Source organism: Phaethon lepturus, unplaced genomic scaffold, assembly GCF_000687285.1.
Source record: "Phaethon lepturus isolate BGI_N335 unplaced genomic scaffold, ASM68728v1 scaffold19019, whole genome shotgun sequence".
Taxonomy (NCBI): Eukaryota; Metazoa; Chordata; class Aves; order Phaethontiformes; family Phaethontidae; genus Phaethon; species Phaethon lepturus.
In genome coordinates this window covers 14,151-27,771 of record NW_010562985.1, presented here as the reverse complement: position 1 = coordinate 27,771, position 13,621 = coordinate 14,151, and the positions used below count along the sequence as shown (strand labels likewise).

General features: G+C 40.0%; 1 protein-coding gene across 1 annotated transcript in view; it reads left to right on the top strand.

Moving 5' to 3' along the window:
• KIAA0226L (KIAA0226-like ortholog) overlaps window positions 1–12,430 on the top strand; it is a 21,778-nt gene extending 9,348 nt beyond the window's left edge. The window contains exons 4-15 of the mRNA XM_010294466.1: window positions 252–337; window positions 3,482–3,689; window positions 4,561–4,665; window positions 5,904–5,946; window positions 6,311–6,443; window positions 6,873–7,018; window positions 7,770–7,834; window positions 8,912–9,150; window positions 9,960–10,021; window positions 11,346–11,499; window positions 11,623–11,713; window positions 12,246–12,430. Of these exons, the coding sequence (XP_010292768.1) occupies window positions 252–337; window positions 3,482–3,689; window positions 4,561–4,665; window positions 5,904–5,946; window positions 6,311–6,443; window positions 6,873–7,018; window positions 7,770–7,834; window positions 8,912–9,150; window positions 9,960–10,021; window positions 11,346–11,499; window positions 11,623–11,713; window positions 12,246–12,358 (1,445 nt within the window). The 3' untranslated portion in view covers window positions 12,359–12,430. The remainder of the gene's footprint in view (window positions 1–251; window positions 338–3,481; window positions 3,690–4,560; window positions 4,666–5,903; window positions 5,947–6,310; window positions 6,444–6,872; window positions 7,019–7,769; window positions 7,835–8,911; window positions 9,151–9,959; window positions 10,022–11,345; window positions 11,500–11,622; window positions 11,714–12,245) is intronic.
• The last annotated feature ends 1,191 nt before the right edge of the window (window positions 12,431–13,621 follow it).

Sequence of the window (13,621 nt, the reverse complement as noted above, 5' to 3'; positions counted from 1 at the left end):
TCCCTGGTAGTTGATACTCATGCTTCAGATTGCCAGGGTGGTTCAAATGCTACGTGTTCCTCACATTTCCCTCTCCTTCTCCTTAACTTCCATGACAACCTCTAGCCCCAAAGGTGGTTAATTTTGGGAAGGAAATTTTGCTTTGCTTTCTGGCAATCACCCCATACACATCATGGGAGCTGCAGAGAAAGAAGTAACTTGTTCTTGTGTAAGGTATAAGTTCTTGTAATAAGTTCTTGTTATACCTACAGGTTCTACTTCTCCTTTGAACATAAGTGCTATACCCTTGAATCGTTCGTTGCAGGACATCTGCATGCTTCCAGAAGATGTGGAGAAGGTGAGGACAAGAAAGACTATTGTCGTAATGTTTTTTCCATTTTACAGTGGTGAAACAAAATGACAGGAGGCATTTCTCAGTAATAGATCTTTCCGGTAGATGGACTAATATATACAAATACTGTATTTTCCCTCTTCTTCCCCTCTATGGGTGAACCTACAAACCTAAAATGCTTATTTCCTCTTTTTTTTTACTCTTTAATCCATTAATTAAATATTTGTAATTATTTTGAAATAATAGAAATATTTTAGAACATTATACTTTCCTGCTTTTTCATTCCATCATTTCCCCACACATTCCTGGAGACCAAACTTTGCGATTATAACCATCTTAAAGTTACATTAGAATAAGTTATATAGAATTTGTTCCAACTGCGTGCATATGGATGGGATTTGCCTCATGCTTTTACTATCAGGAGAGAGGGAGAGGTTGGGTTTTTTTGTTTGTGCTTATGATGGACTTGGGAGATTGCTGTAAAAGAATTACAATATGAATAATAAGTGTAGTTACTGTAACATCTGCAGTAATTTAAACAGTTTCTCATGGTTTCTAATTTCTGTAAGGGGCCCAAATGGTCTTAGGCATGTTGCCAGATAGGCAGCCCACTTGAGCCTATAAACAGGGATAAAGATGAGAAGATAATGCTGATGCACATCACTCTTGTGCTAAATCTTAATCTTTTCTAACAATTGAAAAAGAGGTGTTAATGTTATAATTAGTTGTTGCAATGAGTCGGATTTGATGCCAAAGAACTTAAATGTACCTAGAAAGGCAGATTTTTTTGCTGGACTGTGGATGTGCATGTGGTTCCATGTCCTGGGCCCAAGAGGTCATCTTTGTGCACAGCACTGGTTTTACTGGCGTGGCAAGTTTTGCATTTGATTTGAAGCTCTCTCGTGTCCCTAAGGTGCATTTAAAAACAAACAAACAAACAAAAAACCTCAAACCAACTGACAAACCAAACCCACAAAACACCCAACAAATCATACACCAAAACAGCAAACTTGGGGATTAGCTTTTCGTGTTGCTTTTTGGGAAAGGTATTTCAGAAAAGAGATGTTTCTCAGTCTGTAATGTGGGAACCGAAAGCAAGGTATCTGGATTAGAAACCACAGTCTGAGAACTATTCAGTGAGGCAAGATCACATCAGCTACTTCTCCTGTGCAGATGATTGGGGGCTGATGTGATTACAAGTTAAGAGATATAAAAAGCTCAGTCCATTATGACTAAGGCTGCCTTTAAAAAAACTAGACTAAACCCAAATCAAAAACCAAAGCATTTTTAGGTTGTGAAATAATGTCTTTGAAACTTAAGAGACCGAAAACTAAGGTACATACAGTGTCAGCAAATCTGAGAGTGGTAGTCGTGTGCCAGGAAGGAGATGGGCCAGATGATCTAGAGGGACTTTCCGCTGATGCGAGTGGGAGGCAAGAGAAATGAGAAGGTTGGTGTGTCACAGCTGTGTTGGGACTGCTTCCTAGGGTGACGGACCCATGAGGAGGCAGAGCTGAAAGCTGATAGTCATGCTGAGTACAAGAGTGCCTGTATCCTGTTCCATCCTTTTGCAATGCAGCTCTCAGAAGCACTTCATAATTGCTTTTATCAGCAGGACATGCTGATATGCTGTGCTCTGCTGCTAACTTGGGGTTAACCAGTGCCACACAGGCTTTTTGAATCTTCAAAGTAGATGTCCTCTTTATCTCCCAAAAAGAAAAAGACTGTTTAATTCTTTCATTTGCTAGTGGTCTGTCCTGAAGTTCACCGAAAGTTGTCTCTTGGAGAAACTGTGCATCAAGCAAGTGATGTTAATCAGTGTTAGGGAATAGATAAAACTCTGTTCAGACACACGGGCTTGTGGGCTCTCTCAAATGTAGAGATTAATCTCTTCTAAATGCATTTGGCTGTGAACAATAAGAAGGCAGTGATGTCTGTCATGCTCCTTAAGTTTTAATTGATGTCTGTCTTTGTGCTACCCGTACAGCTTGTAGGGGATGTCATGAATACTGACGTTGAGTGGTACAATTTTCTGAGTGTAAGCCACTTTTATAAAAAAGCTTTAATTACTCTGCACTGAGAATCCCTAGCCTTAGATACTGCCATGGTTTATTAGATGGAGGTTTAGCTTTGCACCATGTAAACACGTGCAGTTGAGGGGAAAGGGGGAGAGTATTCTGGGCATCTCTGAGTTTCCATCCATGCACCTGAGTGCACCCAACCCTTCATGATGCATCCACTTTTGAGCTGAGCCTGGGCTGGGAAGCTGTGCCCAGGCCAACAGCAGTAGCGAAGGTGGGACTGGTAGGATGCTCTGTTAGACCACAGGCAGCAAGGGATACAGCAAGGACATTGAGGCAGGGAGCCCCACGTTTGCCTGGATGTGTCTGTTGTTCTGGAGGTGGCTTTACAAATTCCCTTTTCCCAGAGAAGAAGTGACCTGGGCTGGCGAGATGACAAGAGACATCATGGGGAGGGGCTCTCTGGCAGGGAAATGCCAGGGTGAAGCTTTGAAACAGCTACCTCTTATTTAAGGCAGTGTGTACCCCAGGGGAGCTAGGTTCCCACTTAACCTTATCCCAAGCTTTCTATGGAGCCTTGAGTTGACAATATGAGCTATCTCACTGCCTGTTCCCTACTTCACTGCCTTAACTCTTAACACATGAAAACATTTTACTAGCTTCTGTACTACCCACCACCTAAAGATCTACAGTCCCTTCAGAACCTGCCACTTCTGGCCCTGTACAAGTTAGCATGCATGCAAAACTGCTTGCACAGACTGGCTTGCAATTAAATCCTATTAAACAGGTTACATGGATTCTCACTAAATAAAGCAGTGTAACTAGAAGACTACATCCCTAAAATGCATACATATTCATCGATTAGGCATGTAATCAAGTTTCTTTTTATCTAATAGACGGGTAAGATAAAAGTAAATTGTATGTTCTAATCAAGGCTGAGACGATTATCTGGCCTTTTGCACGTTGTCTCTGAATTGCCCTTTGGGGTGTTTTTTTTAATGTTTAAATGAAAGGTGAGATAGACTTACATTTAATTTCTTCAGTTGAAAAAGTACAGGAAAAATTTGCTTATATCTTAAGTAAAGATCAATATGCTGTGTACTAATGAGCGTTCCAATCTTGTGTCCAGGAGAACGCGCACTTTTTTGTTGCAGATATGATTATAGCATCGCTAGAAAAAATGAAATGTAGTATCCTAAGCCAACAAGCAGAGTCCTGGGGTGTGGAGGAAATGAGTGGATCAGATGGCAGTTATCACACCGATTCAGAGTTATCTTCTTACCCTGGAGCGAAGAAGTCTGATTCTTCTGTTGCCTCTTCAGACAGTGGTTATGAAGGTGAGTTGCTTAGTCTATCATGCAAACTTCTCTGACAGCCTTTGTTGTATATTTTTGTGTAAGAAAATACTAAATGAATTTGGACATTGCTTGGAACCTCTGTTACCTTCTTTGAGTCTCTTGAGAGCTGTGTTCCCTGAGGATCATTATGCCACAAGTGTTTTCCCTCTGGGTCAAATTCTTCCTTTTGAATGCTCACATCTGTGTTTTATTTATTATAATTAAATCTTTTTTTACATGAAAAAGAAAATGTAAGGTTGAAGTGCCACATGCCAAGCACAACTCTCCATAGAGCATGCCTGTTGCTGCCTGTTCTTCTCTCTGCTTAAATCCTTTCTTTCAGGATTTGAAGCCTGATTCTTTCCTTCTGTGCTTACTTCTGCAGTATGCAGATCAGGCCATGCAATTGATTTGAGTGAAACTGCCCAGAGTATTCATTCACATATAGTTGGTGTCAAGATAGTAAATGCTTCTGGCACTATAATGCTTGAGTCAGCACATGCATTTTTAGGTAGATTTTAGTCTCTTGAGTAATACAGATCCTGGGGATGGAACTTAAGCCTAAATGACATAACTTGTACAGAAAAATGAATGGTGTGCTTGCATCTGAGGAGGGGAGAGACCACTGATAATATAAACCCTTTTGGTTTAGTTTCTAGATGCTTCTTCCTAAGAAACTGAGGTACATGTTGTATGACAGACACCCAAGAACTGGCTTTCTGTGTGTGTTTATAAATATAAATAATTAAAATTGCTCTGTAAATCCAGACTGTGTGCTAAAATTTTGGTGATCAAAGAAAAAAAAAAAATAATTGCAGCTACTGTGTAAATGGTGGAAAAGTTTAACTGGTGTTGTCTTTGTTCCGGACAGGCTGTGCTCTGCTGTCTGCCAGCTCCCCAGTGCATCTACCTTCACATCATGAGGTTACCAGGTTTCGTTGCCACAGTGACTCAGAGGATGAATATGTAATTATTGGTAAGACTTCAAAATTGTAACTGAAGAAACAGCTCTATTGTTCAGATGAATCTGTTGCATCATTTGGAAAATCTATTGACTTAGTGGATGTTATCACAGGAGAAATAACATGACAAAATGGAAGGAGCAACGGATGCATTACTCCTTACTAGAACACATACAGAAATACCAGAGTGATGCAGGATTTCCTGCAAATATCCAAAGATATTCCAAAGAATATCTTTGCTGTTTTGAGGGACTGAAATTATGTCTAAGAATTAAACACAATGAATGTGGGAGAGCAAAGTATAAAACTGGCACAACCTCAGCCAACTTTGGGAGCATTGTTTTAGAGAATTTAGATATGAAAATTCCCTAATTAAAGATACTGATTAGGTTTTAGGCAGCCCTCCCTCTGCTTCAGGACTAGACCAGAATGTCTCTGTCCTCTTATAGTCACCAGTACTCTGCTTCTCTTCAGCACATCCTGAGTTTCTTTGCTTAGCTTCTGGTTTTTATATATACAGAAATGGAATGCCCTGGAAAGTAGCTAAGCAACATTTAACCTCTATCTTATTTTTTCCTGTTAACAAATGCTTTTTTTATAGCTCCCTTTGGTTTTTGGGATTGGCTTTTTTCCCTAATCTAAGAATGAAGAACTAGCTCCCAAAACTGCATTTCTAGTAGCAAGAATTATTTTGACATGTATGAATGGGGAAGCAATTGTCTTGAGAACAACGTGTAGGCCAAAACTAATGCTACCAATGCGAACACCTTATCTGGATAAGCATATTTTGTCTATATAAACATAATGAAGAAATGTGTGCTTTAATTCCATTCATCTCACTGGTTACTAACTTCTTCATAGCATTAGCTGGCATGTTTGTGATTAGTGCCTCCAAATATCTGTCAGTGTCCCAAAAAATTAATGTGCACTGTATTGGTCCTGTATATTATTATTTATGTCTGGTGCCTTCTGGCTGGACCTGGACTAGCATTCTCTTGCTCTTGAAGGGAAGCTGATGGTGATGATACGATGCAGGCTGTTAGGGACTACTCTTCAGCAGATGTCAGAGATCTGCAGAGGAGGTGTTTCACAGCCAGGGCTGAGGTTATTTCCACATCCAGCAAGGGTGTTGTAAAGACAAATATATTTGAAACTGACACTCTGGTAAGACAGAAGGCAGATTTAAAACAGTGGTAGATAACAGGAGCTTTGTTTCTTAGATGACTTGATAAAATTTTCTCCTTTACCACAGAACTTGAAGACCTTGAAAATCTGTCTGTCACCCCAGATGAAAGGTAATGCTGTGTAGCTTTACTATAATAGCCTGGTGGTATAACCTTTTCTGCTCGGCAGCTTTCTGGTGACTTTTCTGGCCGGGGCGGGGAAAGGTGTGGGAGTGGTAAATTTGGCCCTCCCAAGAAAGGGGAAGGAATGCTGCTTGACAGCAAATGTCTGTGGTGCTTGGCTCAGCAGAGCATTTCTCTGGTCCTGAAGTCTTGCTGGAGGGTGGTGGCTGTGGCTCTGCAAGGGCCTGGGTGTATCAAAGCAAGGGGATAGGAATCAAGGGATGGGAGAAAACTTTTCAGGGATGCAGAAGAGACAGTGGAGCTGCTGATGACATGCTGCTATTTTTTGTTGTCTGTATTGCTTAACTTTCAGATCATCTTTTGAACCTGGCAGCAATTCTGCTGAAGCAACAGCCCAGGAGTTATGCAGAGCTTTCAGAAAACACTGGTTGCAGACAGACTCTGCAGTTCAACTGCCTGATTGCCTGAGCTCATCTAAGCAGAGAGTGAGTATGAGCCGAAAACAGCATGCTCTTTATTCAGTTCCCCAAATAATCACTGTCTCACTGCAGCTGCTTCACTGTTAGGGAAAGGGGGAAGCTGCATTTAAAAAAAAAACAAAAACAAACAAGCAAATAAAAACAAACAAAAAACAAAAACAGATGACTACGTACAGTTTATTAGTTCACTTTAGATAAAATTTAAGAAAATGTCCTCTCTCTTTAGCAATTTTGAGCACATTTAAGATGTACAGTTGTGAAGAATCAAGACGTACTTCCTTCTGGGACTGATACAAGGGAGTTTAACTGAGAGGGGACTACATGCAGGTGAAAACCGAGCTTTAAAATCCTGGAGTATAAACGAGATGTTTTGCAGCATTTAACATATGTCCAGTTGATGGCTGTTCATCTTCATGAGTTTTTCTTTACCCATAGTCTGTTCTGAAAGAAGAGATTCCAAGAGAGCTTGAGTCAAGTTTGAAACTGGCTGAAGAAATAAAGATCATATCCAAATTAAGAGGATCTTCTGGCTGGGCCCCACCAAGATCACAGATTATATTTAATATTCACCCTTCAGTCAAGTAAGTCTAAGGGATCTGAACGTTGTTTAGTACAGCATGGGGATGTGTCTAAAACCTGCTGAAGTTGATGGAAGGAGCCTAGGTGATTTAACAGAACTGAAGGTTAGAGCTAGGGCATGGTGCACCCTTCTGCAGTGTCTGTAACCAGCTTCGCTAGAAAGCAAACAGCATCTTTTTCCTCTCTGTTGCCACATCCTGATTAACGTGGCACGTGCACTTTTAAATGTGATAATACGCATACAGTTTGTGCTATGGTGGCAGTGTGCGTAGCTGGACTCCTAAACATTTCATTTTGTGAGACTACCTGGTGAATATTCTTAAGAGTTTCTCCACTTCCCTGCATAAAGTCCCATGTCCCACTCTGCATAAAGTGCTGTTAAATGCACACAGTATGGTGTGCTAATTTCCTGCGTCCAGGTTCAGTTGCTTTTTCAGTTGCAGATGTGGATTCCGCTCCCTCCCCCCATATGATTCCACCTTAAGAAATGTGAAAGAATTTAATTCTTGCTACAAGCCATATTTAGAAGCAGTAATTGATGGTATATTCTCCACAGGATAATTTAGAGACTCCCACTAAAATAATAATCTGCATCTCCTTCTCGAACCCCCTTCTTCATGTGGAGGAGTAGGAGTCTGCTCCTAATTTGGACATTTTCACTGGTGCCAGTGTAGTTCTATTGCATTTTGGGATAATGTTAACTGAACTGTGTTTTGAATGCTTAAAGGTGTGACTATTTGCCTCTCTATGCAGGAGAGATGCAGTGGTGGCTGCCCAAAATTTTACGTGTGTTGGTTGTGGAACACCAATAGAAAGCAGTAAGTATTACCAAAAAGGAAAAAACCTAATAAATCCATTACTAGTAATCAGGCTATAATCTTCACCAACACAGATGTACCACAGTTGTAAAATTATCTGAACTAGAAGGAAAATCTCATTGTTGAATGTCCCTGCAATAATGAAACAGGCAGTGGGATCTTACCACTACCTGGAATTTCTCATTGCGGACAGAATACAATACTTGATAGATGTCCTTCTCATACACAGTAAAAATTCACGTCAACAACAAAAGAGGAAAAGCTATTACAAAATCAAGCTTCCAGGGTGAAAATGCTGATTTTACATCTTCCAATAGTTTCTTTCAGTAATTCTTTCTCTGTGCCAATTTACACATTTCCAAAAGTCTTTTTAGAGACTTTATGGAAGCTTTATGCAAGCTTATGGAATGTGTGGTTTTGCTCTTTTGGGGTGTCTTTTAAAAACTTTTTTTTTAAATCTTGATCACAAAATCCTGCTTGTGTTTTATTTGTGATACTTTGTGAGAACTGCTTGAAAGCATGATGATTTACAGGTCTCACAACCAGACCTTACCTAAGAAATCTTTGAAGTGGCTTTCAAGACTTATTCTGGGTCTGTTCACAAAAGAGCAGCATTTGTGATGGCCTGAAGTACCAACAGTCTGTGACGGCATGTTGACTCGAGCAAACCTGAGATGCTGAGATACCTGGGAAAAACCCACAAGACCACTTTATATTGAAAAAAGTATTATACAAATGTAACTCCAAGATCAGCTTGTCTTTCCATTTGGTGGAAGTATTTTGTTGTGTGTTTTATCTTGTGTCTCTTTTTTGCAGATAAAGCAACAATGGTTTCTCTAAGATTTCATGGTGATAAACATAATCAGTTCAGTTTGACAAGGAAATGAGGAAGACTTTCTAATGCAAAATACAGACCTTATGCATGTGTTGACCGTGATAATAAAATCCCCTACTGGAAAACAAATCCCTTGCCCCTCACTCCAATAGATCTGAGTTTAGACAGAGTAGGCATACAGACAAGAGGTATGTCCCGTAAGTATTAGAAATACTCAAAATTTCATTGCTGTCTACCCGCAGAATATATCAGGAGACTACGCTATTGTGACTACCTGGGGAAATACTTTTGTGACTGCTGCCACGGCTATGCCCAGTCTTCCATTCCTGCCCGAATACTTTTGAAGTGGGACTTCAAAAAATACTATGTGTGCAACTTCTCCAAGCATCTACTGGACAGCATATGGCAGCACCCAATTTTCAATGTGTCATGTATTAACAAAGCCCTCTACACGAAAAGTAAAGACATGGACAGGGTAAGGGTAAGTGTGACCACCTTTTTTTTTTTTTTTTTTTTTGATTGAGAATTTGTGGGTCTGAGACTTTTGGGAAGTTAGGGCAGGTTGTCCTTACCTTGCCGTGTGCGTATGTGGGGAGGAGACAGAGCTGGTTTCTCCACACTTAACTTGTCCCATCACTGCTTCTGGAGCTTGTCCTCTCTCCCATCAGATGAAGGGAGAGGAGGGAGAAGTTTCCAACCTCTGCCAGAGGTTTCATTTCCCCTTCCCTTGTCTTTGGGAGGTGTCTCCTTACTGGTTTCCACTTCTAGTTCATGGAGGGGAGCTGTGCTCCTGCAGTAAATACTTGCCTTTGCTTGGCAATTGGCTGTTGGAAAGCTCCGGAAGTTTTGAATGACTCCCTAATTTTGTGGGCCATTAGAGAAAACACCCTTGGCTCACATAAGGGCTGTACCTCCTTACAGCTTGAGGAATGGTGCCTTGCTGAAGATTACAAGTTGCCATGCACTCCCTTCTTGGCTGAGACGACACTTATCTGTTCTTGCACAGGTTTGGGTCTAGCATCTTGGTGTGCTGATATAGAGCCATTTGTGGCATTAGGAGTTGCTTCCTTTGTTGGTGAATAAAAGTAGTCTTTGCCTTCCTTGGCCTTTTGTGCATTAGAAAATCCATTTGTTTAATTCTGTGCCGAGTGTGAAGTTCCTGGTTTTAAGTGTGATTTGATGTACTGACAAGGATTGCTGACTCAAATAATGGTGTTCCTCACTTAAGAATATATAAATGCAATTGCTTTTCATTTAATAATTGTTTTGTTTTTCTCCTTTATCTTTTAGGAGGTCCAAGAACAGCTTTTTCATTTAAAAAAGCTTTTGAAAACCTGTAGGTTTGGTGAAAGGTATGGGCCATGATCATGCATGAAAAATAGCTTATTATTAAAATAATTAAAAATAATAATTAAAAACACATTATTAAAATGTACCTAAGGTGCTTATAGAGCCTAATTCTCTAGAGACATTTGAGTGCAGTTTTAAATGAGTTAATATTATAATTAGAGAAAATTTTGATAACAAAACTTCCTTCTATTGCACTTCAAATGTTGAGTTGAAGAACAGGTTTTATGTGGTAGCTTTGTTTCTCGTAACATACTTAGACCTTTGGTTTTAAATGTTGAATGATTTTTCTTAGGGGTGTAGGGTTTTTTTCTACACTCTCTCAGGTTCTCACTTATTCTTAAAAGATCAAAGATACTATGTATATCTCTGAGCTGATTTATCTTTAACTAACTAACTAATTAACTGTGTTCCTTGAGGGTTTAAAAATTTTTTCCGGAAATCTGTCAATAATGTTCAATTCAGTTTATTTTATAAACGTATTCAAATGAAAGTAGTAACCAAAAGTAGTAAATACCAAAACATGACCTTGCTTGTTGCTGCAAATTAAAGATTTTTGGTATTCATCTTCCTAAACTGTGAGCATAACTCATAGGTAGACAAGTGGATGATGAAACTTTCACTGCAGATTTGCTGACCTTTTTAAACACAAGCAAAAAATTTTAAACGTAGGTTCTGTTCTCTCTTTGGCATGGACCTCTTTTATGCATCAATTACTTGTTGTTCGCCAAAATTAAGTAGGAATGTATTTTAATGGCGCTCTGCTGGACAACCACCTGTGATTCCATTATAGAAATAAGCATTAAGATCTTCACTATACTCTCGACATTTGTAGTATTGTAAAAGTAATAGCTACATTTCCAGTGTTCACCTGCTCAGTACAAGCATAGTTTCACCCAATAGTGACCTATGCAGGATAAAACTGCTCAAAGTTCTCATTGCAAAAAACCAAACCAAAACAAAAAAACCCACAAACCACAAAAAAACCACCAAAACCCCTAGCTTATTGTATTAGATACTATATAGGAATTTACCTACTGTTTCTGAGTTAGGAGAGCCCTTTACACATTATTTAAGAATTGCTGGGATAACTCTGCATGGCAGCTCCAGTGCCCAAGGAATGCACATTTAAAGCAGACATTTTATTCTAAATCCGAAATCCTCCAGTTTTTGTTAATGTGATCTCAAATGGAGAGGGGAGGTAGGATTTAGCATGAATTTGCCTTGTATGATCACTGGGTGACTAGAGAAGGAAAAGAGGCTTATTCTTCAAATATACTTGAAAAACAACATTTTGTCACTTGATTTGGATTTTCTTTCTTTTTGCAGTGTACTGAAAGAATTTGAACAGGTCCCCAGCCATCTGACAGAGGAGCTGCACCTCTTTTCACTGGATGATCTGGTGAAGATCAAACGAGGGCAGTTACTGCCCCTTCTTAAAGATATTCTGAAGAGCTCCACCTCCCATGTGGATGGCTGTGAGGTAAGGAAAAGCCAGGGCTCTTGGCGTCCTTGCAGCTGCTAGTGTGAGGAATATCCCTGCTGACATTCCCAAATAAGTTTTTCTTAGATTAAAAGTAAACCAACTCTTCTGTTGTCCTTATAGCTCTGTCAAGCGAAGGGGTTTATCTGTGAATTCTGTCAGAGCGCAGATCTGCTCTTTCCATATCAGATTGCCAAATGCAAAAGGTGCACAGGTATGTTCCAGACCAAACATTTTTCTTTCTTCCTTGGGGGAGGGAATGTTGGTGTGTGAAACTGTTGAGACTTATTTTAGGAAAACATTGAGAACTTGCTTCACTGGAAAGCATGCATATTTGAAAACCTGCACGTGTATTTGAAAACCATGGGTAGCATGTATCTTTCAAAATCAGCCTGTGGCAGCTGTCTTGCATAAGTGAATTCAGAGGGCAGATCCAGGGACTTGCTTGAACGTAATTATGGCTGCAGGGGGAGGCTATTTATTGGGTCTACGCATGAGAGAGAGCCTGGGACAATGCTATACTGCTGCTATATGAGATCTTGCCAAAATCCATTATAAATCCTGCAAATCTTACCAAAATGTTTAGTCAGTTATTACAGTGGTGGTTGTTGTCCCAGCCTTGCACTGCTTCTGTTTACTTTTAGAGTTGAGTGAACTAGATAAACATCCTTCAAGGAACACAGCTATCGATTCTTTTTTTTAATTTGTTTTTTCCTGAATGTTAAACTGCTTGTGTGTATAAACAGAGTGCAAAACATGCTTTCACAAAGCATGCTTCAAGTCTGGAGGCTGCCCCAAATGTCTGCGAATTGCAGCTCGGAGGACGCTTTCAGAAACCCCGTCACTGGTGCCTCTCTGAAACTGGATTCCTCTGACTGCTGATTTCAGAAAATGCTCAAAGCCAAATCTACAGGTGCCTGACTAAGAATTAAATAATGTTGTTTTAGACATTACTATTTTTAATGCATGTCTCCATTATGGGGGGGAGGGGTAAAAAAAAAAAAAATTAATACATTTCTCAATTAAGGGGGGGAGGGGAAAAAAAAAAAAAAAAAAAAAAAAAGAAAAAATAAAAAAAAGACTAATATCATCATTGAAAACTCACCTTAAAGGAGTTAACTGTCATCTTAACTGATGACAGAAAGACTGATGTTAATTCTGTGAGCAGCCTTTTGTTGCTATGTTTTGTCCTTGTATGTAAGATTTTTAATATTATATTTTTCCATTTAAAAATTATTATTCTCTGTAATTCTGCAAATAATGTATAGATAGTAAATGAGTGTTGAAATCATTAACCTGTGTTGGATTTTGGAAATAGGAAAAAGTGGTAAAGTATGAAATAATTTTCTTAAAAGCTCTACAATAGAAAAAGGTTGTCGGCAAGCTTTAAGCAGATGCTGATCTGAAATTCTGTTCTGGCAAATGCTTAATGGGAACCAGTGGATTTTAAGTTTCTTTTAAACAGATGTATGCAACAGCTTGTGGTGGGTTGACCTTGGCCTGCTGCTAGATGCCCACCCAGCTGCTCTCTCACCCTCCCTGCCCTCAACAGGACAGAGGGAGAAAAATAAGGTGGAAGAGCTCTAAGTGAGTGTAAAGACAGGGAGAACACTTACAAGTACTATCACAGGCAAAACAGACTCAAATTGGGGAAAATGAAATTTATTGCCAATCAGACATTGAGGAGGGTGGTGAGAAACAAAGACAAAACCTAAACCGACAACTTCACCCTACCTCACCCATCCTTTTTCCCAGGCTCAACTTCACTTCATCATTCCCAACTCTTCTACCTTCTCCTCATCCCAAGTGGTGCAGGGGGATGGGGAATGAGGATTGCAGTCAGTCCATAACAGCTCTTCTCTGCTGCTCCTTCCTCCTCGTGCTGTTCCCTTGTTCCAGTGTGGGCCCTTGCTATGGGCTGCAGTCCTTCAGGATAAACCTGCTCCTGCATGAGCTCTCCAGGAGATGTAGTTCCTTTATGAAATATCTACATGCTCCAGTGGGGTTCTTTCCACGGGCTGCAGTGGAATCTCTGCTGTAGTGTCTGGAGCACCTCATTCCCCCTCCTTCACTGGCCTTGGTGTTTGTACTGTTGTTTATCGCCCCCCTGCCATGTGGTGTT